At 37.9% G+C, this 20,613-nt stretch overlaps 1 protein-coding gene across 1 annotated transcript; it reads right to left on the minus strand.

Moving 5' to 3' along the window:
- Nucleotides 1-2,555: 2,555 nt before the first annotated feature.
- LOC129261163 (putative defense protein 3) lies at nucleotides 2,556-19,003 on the minus strand. The gene is made up of 3 exons (XM_054899222.2): nucleotides 18,059-19,003; nucleotides 12,392-12,614; nucleotides 2,556-4,015 (listed from the first exon to the last, which is right to left on the minus strand). The coding sequence occupies exons 1-3, from the start codon at nucleotides 18,303-18,305 to the stop codon at nucleotides 3,913-3,915; spliced, it is 573 nt and encodes a 190-aa protein (XP_054755197.1). The 5' UTR covers nucleotides 18,306-19,003; the 3' UTR covers nucleotides 2,556-3,912.
- Nucleotides 19,004-20,613: the final 1,610 nt, after the last annotated feature.

Consider the following 20,613-nt stretch of genomic DNA (forward strand, 5'->3'; position numbering starts at 1 on the left):
AGCATGATACTGGAGAAGAAACGAGTGAAGATGAAGACTCCGACCCATCCTCTCAAATGCAAAGAGTTGAAGAATCCAACGATGATTCCGAAACGAGCGTATCAGAAAGCGATGGACATGAATCGTCAATGACAGCAAACATGGAAGAAACTGAAGACAACCTCGCTTATCGAGGATGGTTAGAGCAAGCCATGACAACCACCGAGGACTTGAGAGACGAAAAATATCAGAAATACATCTCAGAAGGAATGGAAGAAGAAGACGCTAAAGCAAAGGCTCACGTGAAACTACTCTGGGCAGTCAAACGCATCTTTTTCGATCTTTACTCTCAGTTCTTGCAGCAGAACGTGTACCTCGAAGACGCTGACATCAATCGTGAAATCGTGTCCGATCTCACGGAAAGATTAGAGAATGGCATGGAATTCCGGAAAGCCGTACAGAGAGTGTTAGCCAGGCATGGTTCACAATTCGATGGTTTATTCCAGTATCAAGGTGACGATGACGATGATGATGGTGGAGAAGAAACGGAGGGTGAAGATGGAGTCTACAACTAAAGGCACAGACATCAGCTTGTCAAATAATAATAATCCAAGAAAACGCCGTCAACATAAATGACAGTTTGAACTTCATTGTGTTCATATTTTCTGAATGCCATCCATAGACATGTGTTACAATCCATTGAGTTAAGCGAAGAAATAGAAAAACGAGAACTTCGCTTTAATATTAACAATGAACAGTTAACAATTAGTTTGTTATTACAACATAATTTGAGCACATAACTTACATTATTTTACCTTTGTATCAAAATCTGCTGTTTATACACTATCTGAACCGATCTACATTGAAATGGAATAGAATAAATGATAAGAATAAAGAATCATCCTTGACTGTATAGTGTTTCATGTTATCACCATCTGTACTGCGGATGAATGAAGTTGATTTAAAGGAGTCATCTACCGGTTTCAATATAGTATACTTTTTGAGAGTCAGAGAGCCGGGCAGATCATGTGAGTTAAACTGAAAAGTATGGACAAAACAGTGTGAAAAAGTCAGAGAGTTTTGATGGGGAAAAGTCTGGAAGGAGTAGAGCCTGAGATGTCACTATTATCATGATTATAATCACATGTTGGATTACCAATAATTGTTGTAATAAGAGGCAGGGAGAGAGTCGGTTTTCACCTTTCCAATAGGATATCCCAAGTTCAATGACGCGCGTTGGCCGTGCATGGGGTGATCGATTCGTGAACCGCGAGGCACTTGACATATCTGCTGGTAGGCGGAGAAAGATAACTTTTCACTTTTTAACTGTATAGAAATCATACGTCTATTTTGCGCATCGTATCCTGTACGCGGCGATTGCGCCACGGTGGTGCAATACCGGGTAAAGGGTAATTCCCTGGGATGAGATCACGGTGCTTGCGTAGCCGGTGACGTCATGCGAGGCGGTTGACATATCCGCCGGTAGGCGGAGAATAATCGCTTTTTAAATAAGAAACTGTATAGATGTCTTTTTGTGCATCGTATCCTATACTTGACGATTGCGCCACGGTGGTGCAATACCGATGGTGCGATAAGGGTAATTCTATGACATCACGGTGGTTGCGTAACTGCGTCGTAATACCATTTCATGGCTGGCCGGAAGTCTGGGTCAACCATCGGGTCGTGTGGTCTGAACGGGGTAAAGGTCATGGCTGACCGGACTAAAGGTCATGGCTGACCGGGTCGAAGGTCATAGCTGACCGGGCTAAAGGTCAAAGGCTGACAGGCTAAAGGTCAAAGGCTGACCGGACTAAAGGTCATGGCTGACCGGGTCGAAGGTCATAGCTGACCGGGCTAAAGGTCAAAGGCTGACAGGCTAAAGGTCAAAGGCTGACCGGACTAAAGGTCATGGCTGACCGGGTCAAAGGTCAAAGGCTGACCAGGTTAAAGGTCATGTGGTCAAAGGTCATGGGTCAAAGGTCATGCGGTCATGGGTCAAAGGTCAAATAGGATGAGGTCTCACCTATAACTACTCATAATAAAAGGATTTGAATAATTACGAATTCTCCCAATTAATAATGCAAATCATCTTACTTGGGTTGACAAAAAGTCTTCTTTTCTTACTTATGAAGGAAAGTTCAAAGGTAAAAGAAGTTTAAATGAAATACAAAGTAATTCAGGTAAATAAATATATTTGTAAATTAAATTTGACAGCATAATTTGAAAATTATGGCAAAGATAATGAAAAGATTAAGATGAAGTCTGCTGATTGGCCAAAAGTCTAATCATCAAATTTCTAATTTCTGCCATTTTGGCGCAAGCCTTTTTTTGAACCCCCGACAAAAACGTCCAATGTTCGCTCAAGCATGACAAAAATATATATTTTTTAAATTGCATTTTAAAGATAAGATATCAGAGCATGTATTAACATCAAAATATAGATATAATAATTTGAAACGAATTTTTTATAGACTCTACAAAACTGTTCCGTTTTTTTATACGCACTGTAGAGTGAAATCAACAATTATCATGGAATCATTACATCTACATCAAGATATTCAGTGCAATCACATGTATGACAGTCAGAATTTTAATGATTTACAGTGTTTTTTTTTATGCGTGGAGGTACGTGAATTACTGTATATCACAAGGGAGAGAATTAGGAGAATTAATAAGATGGCATCAACATATTCAAAATATTTTCTTTTATAATCCGTCCTTGGGCAGGGTATTTGAAGGGGACATTGTTCAGAATATCGTTTTTATAAGTTACATTATGTATCCAGCGTAGACAACAATTCATGTTGGGGAGTAAGATAGTCCTTATCTAAAATCATTCGGGCATACTTATTCTGCAGTTTTTGTATTTTGCACAGCTTCCCCAAGATGTACAATAAGCAATGTAAGGTAAAATCATGGCAAAATATAAATTCTTAAGAATCTTAGGCGGAAGGAATTGTTTGATTCTCTTTATACAACCTATCGTACGAGATATTTTAACAATGATACTAGATGCATGTACATGCTCTGCCCACGTTATGCCAGATTCAAGTGTTACATCCAAATATTTGATCATATTTGAAAAAATTATGGGATCATTTCTATATTTTATCATTGAAGCATCATTTTCAATTTTTCAATTGACGAAAAACCCCGACTTTAGTATTTTTGAATGCAAATGCAATGCATTGAGCCAGCTACAGATAACATCAAAATCACTTTGCAGATTTTTTTTACCTTCTTAGATAACACATCATGACAGAACAGAGCAGTTTCATCTGCATAAAGACACATTTTGGAATTAACATTCAAATTCAAGTTACATATATCATTGATAAAAATACAAAATATCAATGGACCCAATATGGATCCCGGTGGGACGCCTGATCTAATTGTTACACTTTCACTGATACAATTATTTACAACAACAAACTGTCTCTTCTCTGTTAAATTTGCTTTAATCCAATCATATTCGTTACCCTTAATTCAATAATACTTCCAAGAATGGAATTGTGTGGTATAACATCAAACGCTTTACGTAAATCGAGGAAAATACCTCCGATCATTCGCACCTTATCCATTTTATTAAACAAATAGTCTGTAATTTCAGTTAGATTTGTAGTAGTAGAATGCAAAGGTCTAAAACCTGACTAGGAATTCGTTAACAGTTTGTTTTCATTCAAATATTCATAGAGTTGATTGTGGATTGCTCTTTCTAGTATTTTAGACAAGCAAGGTAGAACAGATATCGACATCGTTTGATCCTCCTTTATGTATTGGAGTAATTCTTGCCGTCTTTAAATCTCTTGGAATAGTACATGTTCGCGATGTCATATTGTATAAATATACCAATGGTTCTACTAAAAAAGGAGCAGTCAGTTGAATTGAATTTAAAATGTGATTCAAAAATAAAAATTACATTTGGCGTACGCTTTACAAAACTGCGATATTAATTACTTTCTCACCGTCATCATATTGAATCTCGCTTGATGTGATTTCAGTCCAGAAAACGTCATGGTCTTTCGCCACAGTACCACTGTAAGAAAGAGAAATAAAATGACAAAAGATTTGTAGAGGTGTTGTGGCTCAGTGGATAAGTCTCCGGACTTTGAACCGCAAAGTCCGAGGTTCAAATCCTACCGCAGCACTCGCGTCCTTTGGCCATGTTGGCCATGGGCGGAAATCCCAGGGGGGACAGGGGGCGCGTCCCCCTACCCAAAATAGTAGGGGGACACAATATAATTTGTCCCCCTACTACTTTGAGTATTTTATGATGGAAAGAAATACATCATTAAACATCGAAATAATGCATGTATTTTGGAGGAGATGACATTACTTTTTGGGCCCCCTCCTATTGGCGGAGCAAAACAAAAATGGAAAAAAGGGGGAAAGAAAGAAAAAAGAAGAAGAAGGGGAAAAAGAGGAACAGGAAGAGGAAAAATAAGAGGAGGGAGACGATTGAATAAAATAAGGTCAAGGGAAGACTTGGAAAATGGTTAGAAAATATATTTCATGTCACTATATTAAATTTTTGCTGGCGCTTCGCGCTGGCATAGCCTATTCGATGAAAAACATATCTTGCTCAATAGGCTGATTAAAATATCAAGTTTTGAAATATACAATGCATATTTCAGCTCGGACATCGAGCTTTCATTATTTTGTTTGATTTACAATTGATTTTTTTAAGTGCTCTGTAAAATGTCCGTTTTATTATGTGAATATCATTTGCAGATTTTTGCGCTGTGCACGCATTATTTGATTTGTCAAGTAGGCCTACATAATGTCTTTGTTTATTCCATAAGATTCTTTATATATATTAATTCTATAACAAATTACTTAAAATCCCCCTTTTTATCAAAAATTTCGTCTCGCGATTTGCGCTAGCATTATTGTTGAAAATATATCAACTCATAAATCGTATTCTTGATTACAAAAGTGCTTAAAATATCCAGTTTTCAGGCCTCAATGTCAACAAATTTCACTCACTCATTATAGGCGTATAACAAATACGATAGATAACATTTTCATGAATTCCTAATAACAAAATTGTCCCTTTTTCCGAAAGGAATATCGACAAGTTTCATATCGCGCTTAGGAAAAGGATAAGGAGCCAAATTTTCATATATGATGACAAAATGTCTTTAGGCCTAGAATGTCCCGGTCTCAGGTCAAAATAGTAATGAAAATATCAGCTTGCGCTTCGCACCCGCATCATTAAGTGTTATCCATATCCACTTCACAATTTCCCTACACATTGCTTTAGATAGTGCTTAAGGACGTTCCACAGTTATATTTGTGCGCATTATGATCTGCGCATAGTTTACACTCTGCGCGCTGACGTCACAATGGATGAACAGGTGATTAATTAGCTGCGGGTATGAGCTGATTTTTCTCATCTTCTGCACTTTAACTGCAGATCCGATGCGTTATTTCATGAAGCTAAAAAATTGAATTATTCCTTGGACCATTCAAAAAAATATTCTCTACAATTTCAAAATACTCTGCAGTGCTGCCAAGAATCACGAATATTACCCCGAGTTTGAATAAATGGTAGAGTGGTTTTGATTTTTTCTTCACATAGATACTAAGCATTCGGCCCATTTTTGGTGTTTTAAAAAGCACATTTGCTCTAATAAAAATGCTAATAGTTTAAAAACAAGCACATGAACCCCTATTTTTTAATGTTTGTACCTCTTAGGTATACCTTCCTATACAACTCTGCAAATTTTGGTGAAAATGACATGGATTTTGAATAAAGTGCAGCATTTATTGTACGTTTGTAGTTTGTTACTGAAATTTTACATTTTTTAGATTGGGATTTTGTTATCTTTTACGCCATTTTTAAGAACTGACAGTGCTGTTAAACTTAAAATTGCAAACAAATAGCACTATTAATGGATTCTCCATTCTAACGATACAATTATTAACGCATCTTTTTCAGGTTCACAAACATTGCCCAGAATATTCAATTTTCAGGAAAAAAATCTATCACAAAATTTAATTTTTTTTTGTAATAAAAACTAATTAATTATACGTGATACGCCGTATCGAGCCCCCTCAAAATTTTTGGCTCATTACGCCACTGGGACAACCCCTTCAAAGAAACAAACAAAAATCAACTTTGAGCGGCCGATCGGGGAGAATATGGGTGTGACGAGATAAGTTCCGATTGAGTCTGTGAATGTGGACTTGACAGAAAAATTGCGATTGAGCCAGTTAACTTAGAGAAAGTGAAAATGAAATATGAACCGTTTGTTTCTGTAGGATATGTTTCCCTAGCTGGTAGCGTCGAAGCAAAAAAGGTGAAAGTGTTGCGTGATACTGGTGCTTCTCAGTCTTTGATCTTGGAGAGTGTGTTGCCTTTTCGGGAGAAATCTTGTGTTGGAGCTAGTATTTTGCTCAAAGGAATAGGAGATGGCTTTGTAAAAGCACCCCTTCATGTGGTAGACTTGAAATCAGACCTTGTTTCTGGTAGTGTGAAAATGGCTGTGAGACCATCACTTCCGATGGCAGATGTTTCCATCATTCTAGGGAATGATCTTGCTGGTGATAAAGTTGTGCCATGTCCAGTTGTGAGTGCTATTCCGTGTGAGAGTAGTAAAACAGAGTAGTTGGTTGCAGAATTTCCTACTGTGTTTCCGTCTTGTGCTGTTACTCGTTCGATGGCAAAGAAAGTAGAGTCTGAATCGAAGTCTAGTGAGATAGATGAGGTTAACTTGGGAGATTATTTCTTTTGTGGTTTGGTTGATGATGAATGTGAATCAAATGTGAATGAGGGTGCAGGAGAAACTCAAAGTACAGAAGAGAAAAGTAAATGTGAACCAATGCCGATAAGTAAGAGTAAGTTGTTGGAGGAGCAACAAAAAGATCCTCAGTTAGTATCCATTTTTGAGAGAGCGATCTCTGAAGAGGAGGACCGTGCCTGTTTGTTATTATACGAAGTCAGGTGTTTTGATGAGAAAGTGGAGGCCGATAGATGTTCCTGTTGATAAAGTGTGGAAAGAGGTCCACCAGATTGTAGTTCCTTCTACTTATAGGCCGGAAATACTTAGTCTTGCTCATGAAGCACCACTTGCAGGTCACTTGGGAGTCTATAAGACTCGAGAGAAAATCCTTTCTCATTTCTTTTGGCCGGGTTTACAAAAGGATGTTGCAAACTATTGCAGAAATTGTCATGTATGTCAGGTAGTAGGTTAACCAAATCAGAAAATACCAGTCGCGCCATTAAAACCAGTGCCAGCGTTCGATGAACCGTTTGCAAGAATTATCATAGATTGCGTAGGTCCGCTTCCGAGGACAAAAGCGGGTAATGAATTCCTGTTTACCATTATGTGCGCAAGTACCAGGTATGTCGAAGCGATTCCACTTAGACGCATCACCGCAAACAATGTGAGCAAGGCGCTGATCAAGTTTTTCACGACTGTAGGATTACCGCGTACCGTTCAGTCTGATCAAGGATCAAACTTTATGTCGAAAATCTTTAAGCAAGTGCTAGGGCAGTTAGGGATTGAACATGTAGTTTCTAGTGCATACCATCCTGAATCGCAAGGAGCACTTGAGATATGTCATCAGACACTCAAGAACATGCTCAAAACATACTGTTTGGAGACAGAGAAACAATGGGATGAGGGAATTCCATTGTTGCTATTTGCTTTGAGAGAATCTGTTCAAGAATCTCTTGGTTTCAGCCCATTTCAGCTCGTGTATGGACATGAAGTCCGTGGACCCCTCAGGTTGTTGAGTGAAAGGTTGTTGTCAGATGAGGAAGATGTAAATATGTTGGACTACGTATCGTCTTTCCGTGAGAGATTGCATCGTGCTTGTGAAGTTGCTGGGAAGAATTTGTCTGATTCTCAGGAGAAAATGAAGTCGTGGTATGACAAGAAGTCCAAGGAAAGGAATTTCAAGGCAGGTGATGAAGTTTTGGTTTTGTTACCAGTAGTTGGTAATGCTTTGCAGGCTAGATTTTCTGGACCGTATACCATTCTGAAGAAAGTTGGTGATGTTGACTATGTCGTCAAAACTCCAGATAGAAGAAAGAAAAAGCGTGTATGTCATGTGAATATGATAAAAGCTTATGTTCAAAGAGATGATGAAAAGAGAGCACAACCAGTGTTGAGTGCTGTAGAATCTGAGCTGAATGATGAAAGTGAAGAGATGTGTAACATTGAGAGAGATGAACCATGTGTGAAATTGAAAAATTCAGAGGTTCTAACACACATCAATGACAAACTAACCCACTTGTCTGAGAAGGAGAGGAGGGATGTGAAAGAGCTGTTGAATGAGTATCCGCAGTTATTTGCAGATATCCCATCTCGTACTGATGTTGTTGAACATGATGTTGATGTGGGAGATACCGCCCCAATCAAGCAGGCACCTTATCGTGCTAACCCAATAAAGATGAAGAATCTTGAAAAAGAAATAGAGTACATGCTGCAGAATGGCATCATCGAACCAAGTAGCAGCGCATGGTCGTCACCATGCATCTTAGTTCCGAAACCGGATAAGTCGTATCGTTTCTGTACCGACTACAGAAAAGTCAATTCGAGTACGAAGACCGATTCTTTCCCGATACCGCGCGTAGATGACTGTATTGACCGTATAGGCAAGGCGAAGTATGCGAGCAAATTTGATATGCTTAAAGGCTATTGGCAGATTCCGTTGACTAAGAGAGCGCAAGAAATATCCGCATTTGCTACACCCCAAGGCCTATTCCATTACACTGTGATGCCATTCGGTATGAAAAACGCGCCGGCTACATTGAATAGTCTTGTCTCTGGTCTTGAAGGCTGTGAAGCTTACATAGATGACTTGATTATGTATAGTGAAGATTGGGAAGTTCATGTACAAAGAATCAGAGATTTGTTCAGGAGATTGTCTGATGCCAAATTGACAGTCAACTTGGCAAAGAGTGAGTTTGGAGGTGCTACTGTTAGTTTCTTGGGTCACGTTGTTGGTTCAGGTCATGTTCGACCACTCTCAGCGAAGGTAGAAGCTATTCTGGCGTTCCCGACTCCAACCAACCGGAAGGAACTGATGAGGTTTCTTGGCATGGCAGGCTACTACAGACGATTCTGCCATAACTTCTCTGATGTCGTCGCCCCGCTGACCAATCTACTACGCAAGGAGGTGAAGTTCATCTGGTCCAGTGACTGTCAGAGTGCTTTTGACAAAGTGAAAGCACTCCTATCTACCAATCCTGTACTGGTGGCTCCAGATTTTAGTCAGCCATTCTCTATGATGGTTGACGCTAGTGATGTGGGTGCCGGAGCTGTTCTTACGCAGAAAGATGAACAGGGAACAGACAGGCCCATATCGTTCTTCTCGAGGAAGTTTTCGAGCAGTCAGAGAAATTATTCCACTGTGGAGAAAGAAACTTTGGCGTTAATCTTTGCACTGCAACACTTCGAAGTATATGTGAGTGGATCTCAGCATGAATTGGACATATGGACAGATCATAATCCGTTGACGTTTCTAAGTAAGATGAAAAAAAAAAATCAAAGACTTACGAGGTGGAGTCTACTGCTCCAAGAGTACAACTTGAACATTAGACATCTACCGGGAAAAGACAACATTATTGCAGACACATTGTCGCGAGTGTAAACTAAATCCTAAACTTTGACCAATTTGATAACATGGAATTTGTGTGAACTTTGAACTCTGGACAATGGAAGTTTAACGTCATGTGTATCAATGTGAAATTCGGACAATGAAAGTTTGATACCATCAATGTGATAAACAGTGAACGTTTGACATCGTGTTATGTCATCGTGACGTTTGAGCAGTGAACATTCGACAGCGTGTTAATTCTTCGTGACATTTGAACTGTGAACGTTTGATATTGTGTATAATCAAGGTGAAATTTGGAAACTGCACTTTCTGTGAACTGTTGAACTTGAAACTTATACCATCATGTGAATTTATACCTAAATGCTTACTTGTCATCTCAACTTAATGGATACTTCGGAATGGACTCTCTACCATGTTTGATTTGAAAGTGAACTGAACTTGTGTTTTTCTGGATTTCTGGATGCCAACTGTGCTCATGTTTACACTATATCTTGGATCAAGTAATCTGAACCTACTGCGAAACTCATGAACATTCAATGAACCCTAACTGAAGCGATGATGTTGAACTTCGTTGAACTGAAACTATAATTGGAAGAAGATATTGGAAATCAGAAGTTTGGACTTAATACATCTTGAATGATTTCTCATATTATTGACTTTCGGACTCAGTGAAGCAATGCTTTTTATATTGCTTTTCTCATAACACTTGGAAGTAATATCATGTATTTCTATGTTGATTATTCATGTTAAATTTCTTATGACTATGTTTATTACGAACATAGTATTTCAGAACATGCGTGTACCTTTTTATGAATAAGTTTTACTACATGCATGCGCTATCAATACATGTCTGTTTTACTCATTTCATATATACTATGTTTTATATTATGCTCATCTTTGCCAAAGTATGCAAAATTGCTGCACAAAGAGCGTGAAATTGAAAAAAAGGCATTTCGATATGTTTTAATGCATTAACTGTGTTTGGTTAAGCGCTATATTCATTGTGATAATGTTCGTTTATATTGACAAGCAAAATTTGAGTTGCGAACATACTTATTGCAGTTTCTTTGAAAAATTATAAGCATGTTTTTAAGGAAGGGAGTGTGACGAGATAATAAAACACGTTTAAGTCTGGAGTACAGACTAGAAAAAGGATATCGCTAGCTATGTGAACAACGGACCTGTGAGTCGATCGGAATCGTCATGTGTATATTTGTAAATAAACTGTGTTTTAAACGATTTGACACAGCGTGGCTTGTTTTCTAGTTCATGATTGTCTGAATGGAGAACAGGATTCAGGAGGTTTACGTAGGAGTTTGTCCAGGACAGGTCATAGTAAGAGCTTGTCCGGACCAGCAAATGTAACAATGGGTGAGAAAAAAAAATCGCCCCCCCCCCTTTTGGCGGGAGCTGGATCCGCCCCTGGTCCCCCTATACCTTCGAGGAGATATTTCCGCCCTTGCCTTTGGCAAGGGTTATATCTACATTTGCCACTATCCATCCAGGTGTAGTAAATGGGTACCCGGTAGGAAGGAATTCCTCGAATGCTCGAATGTCCGAGTAATAGTATGCAGTGCCTAGAAACATTTGTTTTAAGCACTATATAAATGTTGCATAATTATCATTATTATATGATACAAAGTATGAGGTTTTGTGAAACTTCGGGGTTTATTTCCGACTGGTCCAATGCCAATTCGTCCAAATCAGCAGATTGCGACATTATGCCAAGAGCGTCCGACGCATGTCGCAGTCAACGCATAATGTCGTAGTTTTTCTGACGCATAACGTCACATGTCGCAACGCATAATGTCGCAGCAAATTTCTAACGCATAACGTCACATGTCGCAACGCATAATGTCACAGCGGTATTTTCTTCAGGACTCGAGTTACAGATAAGATATAAAATATGCTTTCACTAAATATTTTGAGACACGAGAAAGAGAATTAAGTGATTTGGTAATCAGGATTACTCTTTGTATGGATATTTATCGGTTTATTACCATTTCGTCTACTGCCTTTTTCCCCACTATCGCATTGTCTGATATCATTTCGTCTACCATTAGTTAGTCAACTATCAACATAGTCCAATAACCATTTCGTCTAATTACTATTTCGTCTAATAGCCAGTTGGTCTAATAGCCGTTTTGTTTATTATCATTTAGTCTAATTGTATTTTTTTCAATTGGTCCAATATCCACTTTGTCCAATATCATTACTTCTATTACCTTTTGGCCTAATAGCCAATCGGTCTAATAACCACTTGGTCTACTCTCATTTCGTCCATGTTCCATTTGGTCTAAATTCAGTTAGAGATGGTAATAAGACGAAATGGTTATTGGACTATGTTGATAGTTGACTAACTAATGGTAGACGAAATGATATCAGACCATGCGATAGTGGGGAAAAAGGCAGTAGACGAAATGGCAATAAACCGATAAATATCCATACAAAGAGTAATCCTGATTTCCAAATCACTTAATTCTCTTTCTCGTGTCTCAAAATACTTAGTGAAAGCATATTTTATATCTTATCTGTAGCTCGAGTCCTGAAGAAAATACCGCTGTGACATTATGCGTTGCGACATGTGACGTTATGCGTTGGAAATTTGCTGCGACATTATGCGTTGCGACATGTGACGTTATGCATTAGGAAAACTACGGCATTATGCGTTGACTGCGACATTATGCGTCGGACGCTCTTGGCATAATGTCGCAATCTGCGACATTATGCGTTGGTGCGACGTTGGTGCAACGTTGGTGCGATATTATCGGTTGTAACAGGCCCTACATCATAAACATGATAAAGGATTTTTCTAAAGTGAAAAATTTTTTTTAGCACTTACAAGAACTTGATGGTCCCTTCATTCTTCTTCGTGTACCACTCGAACTTCATTCCAGGAAGCTTAGGATCCGCGCTGGTGTGGGTAACGCCGTTGTTATCTCTACCTCCGCATCCCCGCAGCTGAGAATTTGACGGCAACGACTTGAAGCGCCCAACTGGTTTATCATCGGCAGAACGTGCCTGGATCAGGAAACCTCCAAATGTTTGACTCCCTTCGATGGTAACTACAAAATATTGTCAAGTAAAAAGCACAAGTAGCATATGCAGCATGTCTTGGACGCAGTGCACGATTGGTTAAAATGCACCGTGAAGATGTATTCACGATTGATGAGGACGTCGCAGAGACGTCAGTCTTCACAACTGATATAGGCAGTGGCGTATTGTAGGTCACAGTATTGGGGGCCACCAGCAAAAAATTGAGTCACTCTGTGAGCGCGCGAAGCGCACTCAGTTTCCTGGTATACTGACCTAATAGAGATATTCTTTAAGGACAGTGTCATTAAACGGGTATGTATCTCACTGATCAAGTAATGCGAGCGCGAAGCGCGAGCTGAAAATGTTTGATATTCAGACCTAAAAGGGGACATTATAAACAAATTTTTGTAATCATGATACGTACCTGTCTCGCTAAACAAACAATGCGAGCGCGAAGTGCGAGCTGAATTTTTTTTTAATATATTCTAAGGAATCGATCTATTAAGAGTATACATATCTCACCATAGTCATCTGATGCGAGTGCCAAGCGCTTGCTGATTTTGTTAGAATTACATCTAAACACATTAAGTATTTTTTGTAACCTTTGTAATCATGATTATCATACGCATCTAACTAATTAAATATTGCGAGCGCGAAGCTCGAGCTGAAAATTTAGGAAATTCAGACCTGAAGAGGGCATTCTAAGGCTTGTTAATAGGAATTCACTAAGACCATACGTATTTCACTGACCAAATGATGCGAGCGCAAAGCACGAGCTGAAAAAAATTGATATTTAGATCAGAAAAAGGGGACATATTAAGGACTGACTTTAGGAATTCATGAAAAGCAGACATATCTCACCAATCCACTATGCGAACGTAAGCACGGTCAGGAAATGTTTTATATTAAAATCTTAAAATGGGGCAATCACGTTAAGTATTAAAAAAGAAGCATGTGTCACTACATACAATACCTCGAGGTGTGATGTGATGAAATATATTTGGTGTATATTGACTTGAATACGGGAGGTTTTAGTACAACAGTATTATATATCTGATTAAACAGACAATGCGAGCACCAGGAACAATGATATAGGCGCTGATGAAAAAAATGTTTCTTATGTAATATGACACAACATAATTATGATATAATTAACATTTTATAATAATGGATAATAATTTGTTCTTTCCCATTCCGTTTTTCTTCCTTTCTTCCTCTTTTTCCCCTCCCCTTTTTTGGCCAGCCGATTTGGAGGGGGCATGTGCCCCCTATGCCCCCCCCCCCTCCGTAGTTACGCCACAGTGACTGGATATAGGAACCTCGCGGAGACGTCTATACGACCGATAAGGACGTCATAGAGACATCTTCATGACTGATTGGGGCGTAGCAAGGAGGCCATTACGACTGATAGGGATGTCTCATAGACATCTACTACTGATATGGACGTAGCGAATACGTTTTCACAACTGACATGACGCAGGGCCGTCGCTAAAGGGAGGGAGGTGTGGAAAGAAGAAAGAAGAAATAAAGAAATAAAGAAAAAAAAAGAAAGGAAGGAAGGAAGGAAGAAAGAAAAAAAGGAAGAAAAACATAAGAAATAAAAAAGGGGGCAAAAAGAAATAGAAAAACAGAATTAAAATAAAAGGAAAACAAATGGAAGAAGACTTTGACTCTCGATTTTATTTCCCTTTCTATATGAACGCGATACTCGTTTCCTATCTTCATTTGTTTTACTGCTTTCTTCCTATTTTTTAATTTGTGATGTAACTGTTTTATCTTGACCTATTGTTTTCTCTTCTCTTTTTGTTATTAAAAACCCCATAATGCTCTTCGTTATGTTTTATCATTTTTACTCCACTCTACTTTTAATTACCCATGGTTAAAATCACAACTTATTTCCAGAGGGGCTTATCAATACAAGCTTTGCTTTTTGATATATCTTTCATTTTCATTTTTTAACTATGACCTGTAATTCTCAAGGATTAAATTATCAACATGTGTTACAACTTAATTATTTACCGATCACTTTTGTATATTATTTGTAACTGAAGTATCTATTATGACGTTTATTCTGATTGGCATATTATGTATCTATGTCTGTTGTATATGTTAATTATTTGAAATTGAAAATAAAATTGATAAACTGAAACTATATTTAGTGAGATCGGTATCTCCCCACAATTTTCCTTTTTGCTGGACAGTGCTTAATGTTTTCCTTTCGGGTCAGAATATAAAGAAGAATTCAGCTCGAGCTTCACGCTCGCATTATGTTTATTAAGATTACACACCTTGTTCAATAATATATGCAGGATCTGAGTTTCTTCTTTTTATAAAAAAAACATGTGAAAATGTTTTAAAGTCAAGGTATCAAAAGTTATCTGCTCGCGACAGTGATTAGAATGTCCCGGTTTAAATTCAAAGTATCGCATGATGTTTATTGAAATGTACAGCTTTTTTCAATTACAGATGCTTAATCTGATTTGTTCTTGATATAAAAACGTGTAAAATATTTAATTTTCAGATTAAAATATCACAAAATTTGCAGCTCGCGTTTCGCGCTCGCATCATTCATTGATACCCTTCATATTCATGATTACAAAAACTGGAATGTCCTATTTTTAATTCAAAATATTTATAAGAAACAGCTCGCGCTTCGCGCTTGCATTACTTAATTGTTTGATTAGACACCCATCGTGTTGATGATTGCAAAAACTGTTTAGAATTTCCAAGGTTGCAGGTTGCAAAATATTTTTTTTTAAGCTCGCACTTCGCGCCCACAACGATTCTATGCCCACCCTCTTCATTGTTACATTGCTTCGAATGTCCTGTTTTAGTTCTAAATCTGAATAAAAATTCAGATAGCGCTTCGCCGTTTTTTACCGTGTTCTTTATCAAAAACGACCTTAACCATTTCAGTTTTCAGGTCGAATGTGTCTAATTTTTTTTAGCTCGCACTTCGAGCTCGCTCTTTTTGATTAGTAAGAAATGTATTCTTTTCACGAGTCACTACAAGCAGTCCCTTTTCAGAACAGTTCATTAAAGGCTTCATCTCGCGCTTGCATGAATTGCTTAGTTATACATACTCATATTCATATAAAATGTCTAGAATGTCTAGTTTAAAAATTTCAGCTCGTGCTTTGCTCTCGCATCAAATGTTTGGTTAATATTTTTATCTTTTTCATAGTATCAATCAAGTTTTCAAGTAGAAATTTACATATTTTTAGCTCGCATTGTTTTTGTTAGGTTAATATATCCATCTTCTTTGTGGTTACACTCGAGTTTTCAGCTCGAAATGTAATTTTTCAGCTGGCGCTTCGCGCTCGCATTCGTTGATTAATAAGATATGTATTATATCCATGGATCATTGCGAACTGCCTTTAGCATGTCTTTTTGCTGCAGGCCAGTATTTTATAAATTTGATTCTCTAGTTAGATAGGCATGTAGTTCATGATTTTACAAGATGCTCAAAATGTTCAATTTTAAGGTCCAAATATATGACATATCGAAAAATTCAAGCTCGCGCTTCGCGCTCGCACAGTATTTTTTTTTTTATATTCTGGCCACATGAAATACCATATCTTGTTTCTAAGAATGAAAATTTAGTTAGGACTAACCGCTTAAAGAAAAATGCTTTAAAAACGCTTCGCGCTCGCACAGTATTTTTTTTTTTTTATTCTGGCCACATGAAATACCATATCTTGTTTCTAAGAATGAAAATTTAGTTAGGACTAACCGCTTAAAGAAAATGTTAATGAAATATGTTTTGCCCTTCCCCCTATTGATTAAAGCTAAAACTGCTTTTGTATGACCAAAGAAAATGTGACCAAGGAGAATGAGGATCTTAGGCATGACACATGGTCTCCGGACGTCCGGGTAATCAGTACCGATATTTGTCGGTAATCAGAGCCTCCGCACCCCCCCCCCCCCCCCTCACTGGAAAGGTCCGGGCGACGCCCCTGCATGGACGTCGCGAAAACGTCTTCGCGGCTGCTTGGGAAATCTTGGAGACACTTTAATGCCTGAGAGGGATTTTGACTTTACGACTGCTGGACACGTCGGGAAGATATCTTCATTAGTGATTTGGGCGTGGTGAATATCTCCTCCAAGACTAGAAAAATCGTCCAGGGGAATCAAACATTACTCCATCTTGAGAGAAAGGCTGGGGCGAAAATCCACCACAGTGTAAAAAACGTGTTTTTTTTGTTTTTTTTTAATGTGTCTTGTAAGCAGCTTCCTCACAGGTAAAATGCCACATTCCCTTGCTAAATCTTCCTCTTCTCCTTCTAGTCCAGGCTAGGCTTCATGCAATTTTGTGATTTCCTTGGGTAATTTTCATATTTGGGCGGCAATATTGGATTTTGCAAATTTGCAGAAAATGCTCAAGGTTACACGATACGAGTGGCATTATTCAGATTTGGAACCAGCACCCTCGCATTGACAAGAAACCATAAAAAATATTTTTTACAAAGCGAGGTCATGCCTCTTATCTAGCCTGGACTATCTCTTCCTTTCGTCCAGTCTATCGTTCTATGTTACTTCAATGGTCCGTGCGATATTACGTAATATATACCCGAATATTGTACATGTTTGCGAGTGTGGTTCCAGACAATGCCTGTATACTTTGCATTCATACACAACACGAGACCTTTATAAATGCACGAAGGTTTGTATTATGCAATGATGCTTTAATGTCGACTGAGCGAGTCATATCTCCAACAAAAGGGGAAGATTCAGGAAGACATTAGATATATGCCCAACTTAATGCACGATTTTAATCAGCTAATGTTGAAATCTCATGTCTTACATTAAACAAAATTCTCGTTGACAAGCTAATCCAATTTAGGTATAGAAAGTCTAAAGCGATTATGTTAAAAGGCAATATTAAAGGTAACAATTTGCACGAGAGTGTACGCATGCATTCGTCAGTAAAAAGCGCGTACTTGGACATTACAAAAAGGTTATGAAACAGTGCCAAATCGAATAATGTATGTATATATATATATATTTGAGATCAAGAGTATGGAGAGGGTCGTAGCAAGATCAATGTATGTATATATACATACGTATATCAATTTTTTTTCTTTTTGGCACTCAAAATGTTTATATTGTATGTTACTCAAATTGATGACCTTCATAAAGACGCAGGGAATATCGAAATTTTATAACTTTGAAGTAACTTTTGACCAAAAAAGCAGTAGCTTTCGGATTTGTCTATATACATATACATATATACACATATGGTCGATTTGCAACGTGATTGTCTTTAGATGTAAAGATCAAACTTTTTGAAATTACTCGATTATGGTGTCAACTTTATCTAATCATTTAACTGTTTAATGCTGTCAAATTCAGTGTTTTAACAAATTTAAATTGAAACCCCAGAAAACTTGCTCGAATTTGAATGTCATGTTGCTTAATCCCGTCCGGGATAATTCATCTTAAAATTCTTAGAGGAGATAAAAGAAAAACTTACCGGTAATCTTCTGACCGATTTTATAAACTGTTGAATCTACAGTGAAAGTATACGGACAAGGCCCAGTTTGGGGTTCAATCATCTGCCCTTCATTACTTAGGTGCTGTGGGGCAGCTTTGGCGCAGGCATCCGCTGGTGCACCGTTCGGGTAGGCTTCGACGGGGCTCGTACTTATGAACTGTAGAAGGATGATCGCAGTTAGTAGGCCTACGAGAACGCGGCGTGAGTTCACTATCAGCAGAGCCATCTTAAACTTGAATGCTAAAACTTATTTTAAAGTGGGGGCCCAAAACAGGGTAAATTCAGTGGGTTGGATCAACTGGATCACATGTTGGTAGATTAAAAAAGAACAAAGTTATAGCACACCAGGGTTCCGAAATGAACTTTGTCATGTTTGTACTAGCTATTCAGGTCTTTTTTTTTTCACTGCGCGCCTCAGTGATGATTGTGTAATAGCTAGAGCTTGTTGTTGACATATCGTACAGGTGTAAACAAAATTGTGACACGTTATTTATTTAAGTACGAAGCAGTATATATGATCCAGGTTGTGTTCAAGGGTGGTTCAAGAAGTTCGATTATGTCTTTAATTCCAGACTGGAAGACCGGAGGCTCGCGAGACCGACGGTCCGGGGACGAGGGTCCAAAAATCGAGGCCGCTTGGTTTATACATATGGTTTATAGGTCCGTGTGGTTTGTCTTTTTTAACTTGCCAGACTCTGTGTGAAGTATAAATGTCGTTTGTACGCCATCAGGCTATGTCTCCTTAAATATCCGCCTTTCTGAAAAGTAGCCTATATATTGAGTCAATCTTCAGAACACTTGGGGAGCCGGAATGAACTCATCGATACTCTTCATGCAAAAAATAGCTTTTGAACTAATATTCTAATTGATGCATATGCCGAGCCCCTTACATTCAGTTTAATGACACCTGTTTTTTTTTTAATCACTTTCTGCAGATTTTGAGAAGTGTCCAGTAAGCCATATCATTATGTAATCGGCCGTTGACTTGAGTCACTTGACCCTATCTCTACTTGACTTATGAAAGAAAACATTAAGACGAGTTTCAGTGGCGGATCTAGGGGGGCAGCGGGGGGGGGGGGCTGCCAAGCAAAAATAAATGATTTTGGAGCCATCCTCTTTTTTGTGCTTTTTAAATTTCAGCGGACCAAAATGACCTTCATTTTCAAGTAAAACTTATTTTGGGGGCGGCTTGTCAAATTTCTAGGTCAAAACCGCTCCTTGGATAAAAAAGCCAGATCCGCTCCTGAGTTTGCAAGATATTTCCCATTAATGTGAATACTTGTAAGCAAATTGTAACCAACGATGGGACCTGGAAATTAAATGTGAACGAAGGGACGAGAACAGGCAAAATCTCAATTTATGATAGGATAAATCTTGAGCGAGCTTACAAGCTTGGCGCATGGAGCTATATAAAACACAGATGACTATGTTTTATAGCTCCATACTTGGCGTATGAAGCCTATATAGTGAGGTTTTCCTTCAATATGCGCATTTGCAACAACCATTACGAACTGAAAAAAAGAAAATGTGTAAAAAGGAAGATAAAACAATATGGAAAGACAAAAATTAAAGCAAAAAAGAAGAAAGGAGACCGAAAAATATAGCAATATCCACATTTATCTATGGCGTCGAAAAATGTTGAAGGACAGAAGGAAACGTAAGGCTATAAGGATTTGAAAGGATGTTGTGATAGATTAGTATCAAAAAGTTATTTATAGCTATTGGACAAAAGTCTTAACTAGATTTGCACTCAAAAGAAGGTTATTATATTTGGTAATTGGTGAAAATGTAGGCCACGATTGTTGGCTAAAACGTCAGAGGTGTAAAAATCACATTTCTTGTGTGAATTTTCACGTAAGATTGCGTTAATATCACTCTGATGTTTTTTTATAGAAAATTGATATGCAGCTGAATACAGCTAAAAAGTAAAAGACACAGTTAGTGCACGACTAAAAATTAAACGGTGAATAAGTTCCGTCGTATCCTTTTTATTACATTGATCAATTTTATCTTGTTTTTTAAGATAAACATTTGGTATCCATTTTCTCTTTATCAAATCAATTGATCATGTAATTATTCTCAATCATTTACGAATTAATCAAAATAAAAGAACCCCTTAACCTTTTCAAGGATTTTTTAAGGGGGTTCTCTATTTTTAGAGAACATAGTTGAAAATTAATGTTTTGGTGATAATATATCGCCGCCGAATAGTTAAACACTTTGCAGTTGTAAAGTTAACAAAGCACATATTGGCAATTATGCAATAATCTGTTTTCAAATCTTCTTTCGTAAATTTGTGAAATATGATTTTGAAAACGAATTTGCTTTCACTCTCTTCTCATTTAAGTTTCATACACAAAACTACGAAGAGGAAAAAAAGTCACTTCATTCCATTAAATGAAATACATGTACAATCTTCTGTACATGTGTCTGGAATTTGCAGAAGCGGAGTTGCAGGTTACACGGGCCTAACTACAACTGGAAGGCAAAAGGTATTCATTCGAGCCAACCCATTCTCAATTTTTTTATTTGAT

The sequence above is a fragment of the Lytechinus pictus genome, chromosome 5, assembly GCF_037042905.1.
Source record: "Lytechinus pictus isolate F3 Inbred chromosome 5, Lp3.0, whole genome shotgun sequence".
In the NCBI taxonomy this organism is placed as follows: Eukaryota; Metazoa; Echinodermata; class Echinoidea; order Temnopleuroida; family Toxopneustidae; genus Lytechinus; species Lytechinus pictus.

Excerpts from the sequence above, each read along its gene's own strand:
- LOC129261163 (XM_054899222.2), bottom strand. The coding sequence starts at position 18,305 with ATGGCTCTGCTGATAGTGAACTCACGCCGCGTTCTCGTAGGCCTACTA. Across the intron at positions 12,615-18,058 it reads AATCGGTCAGAAGATTACCG|TTACCATCGAAGGGAGTCAA; the intron begins GTAAGTTTTTCT and ends AATATTTTGTAG. Across the intron at positions 4,016-12,391 it reads GAAGGGACCATCAAGTTCTT|TGGTACTGTGGCGAAAGACC; the intron begins GTAAGTGCTAAA and ends TCTTTCTTACAG.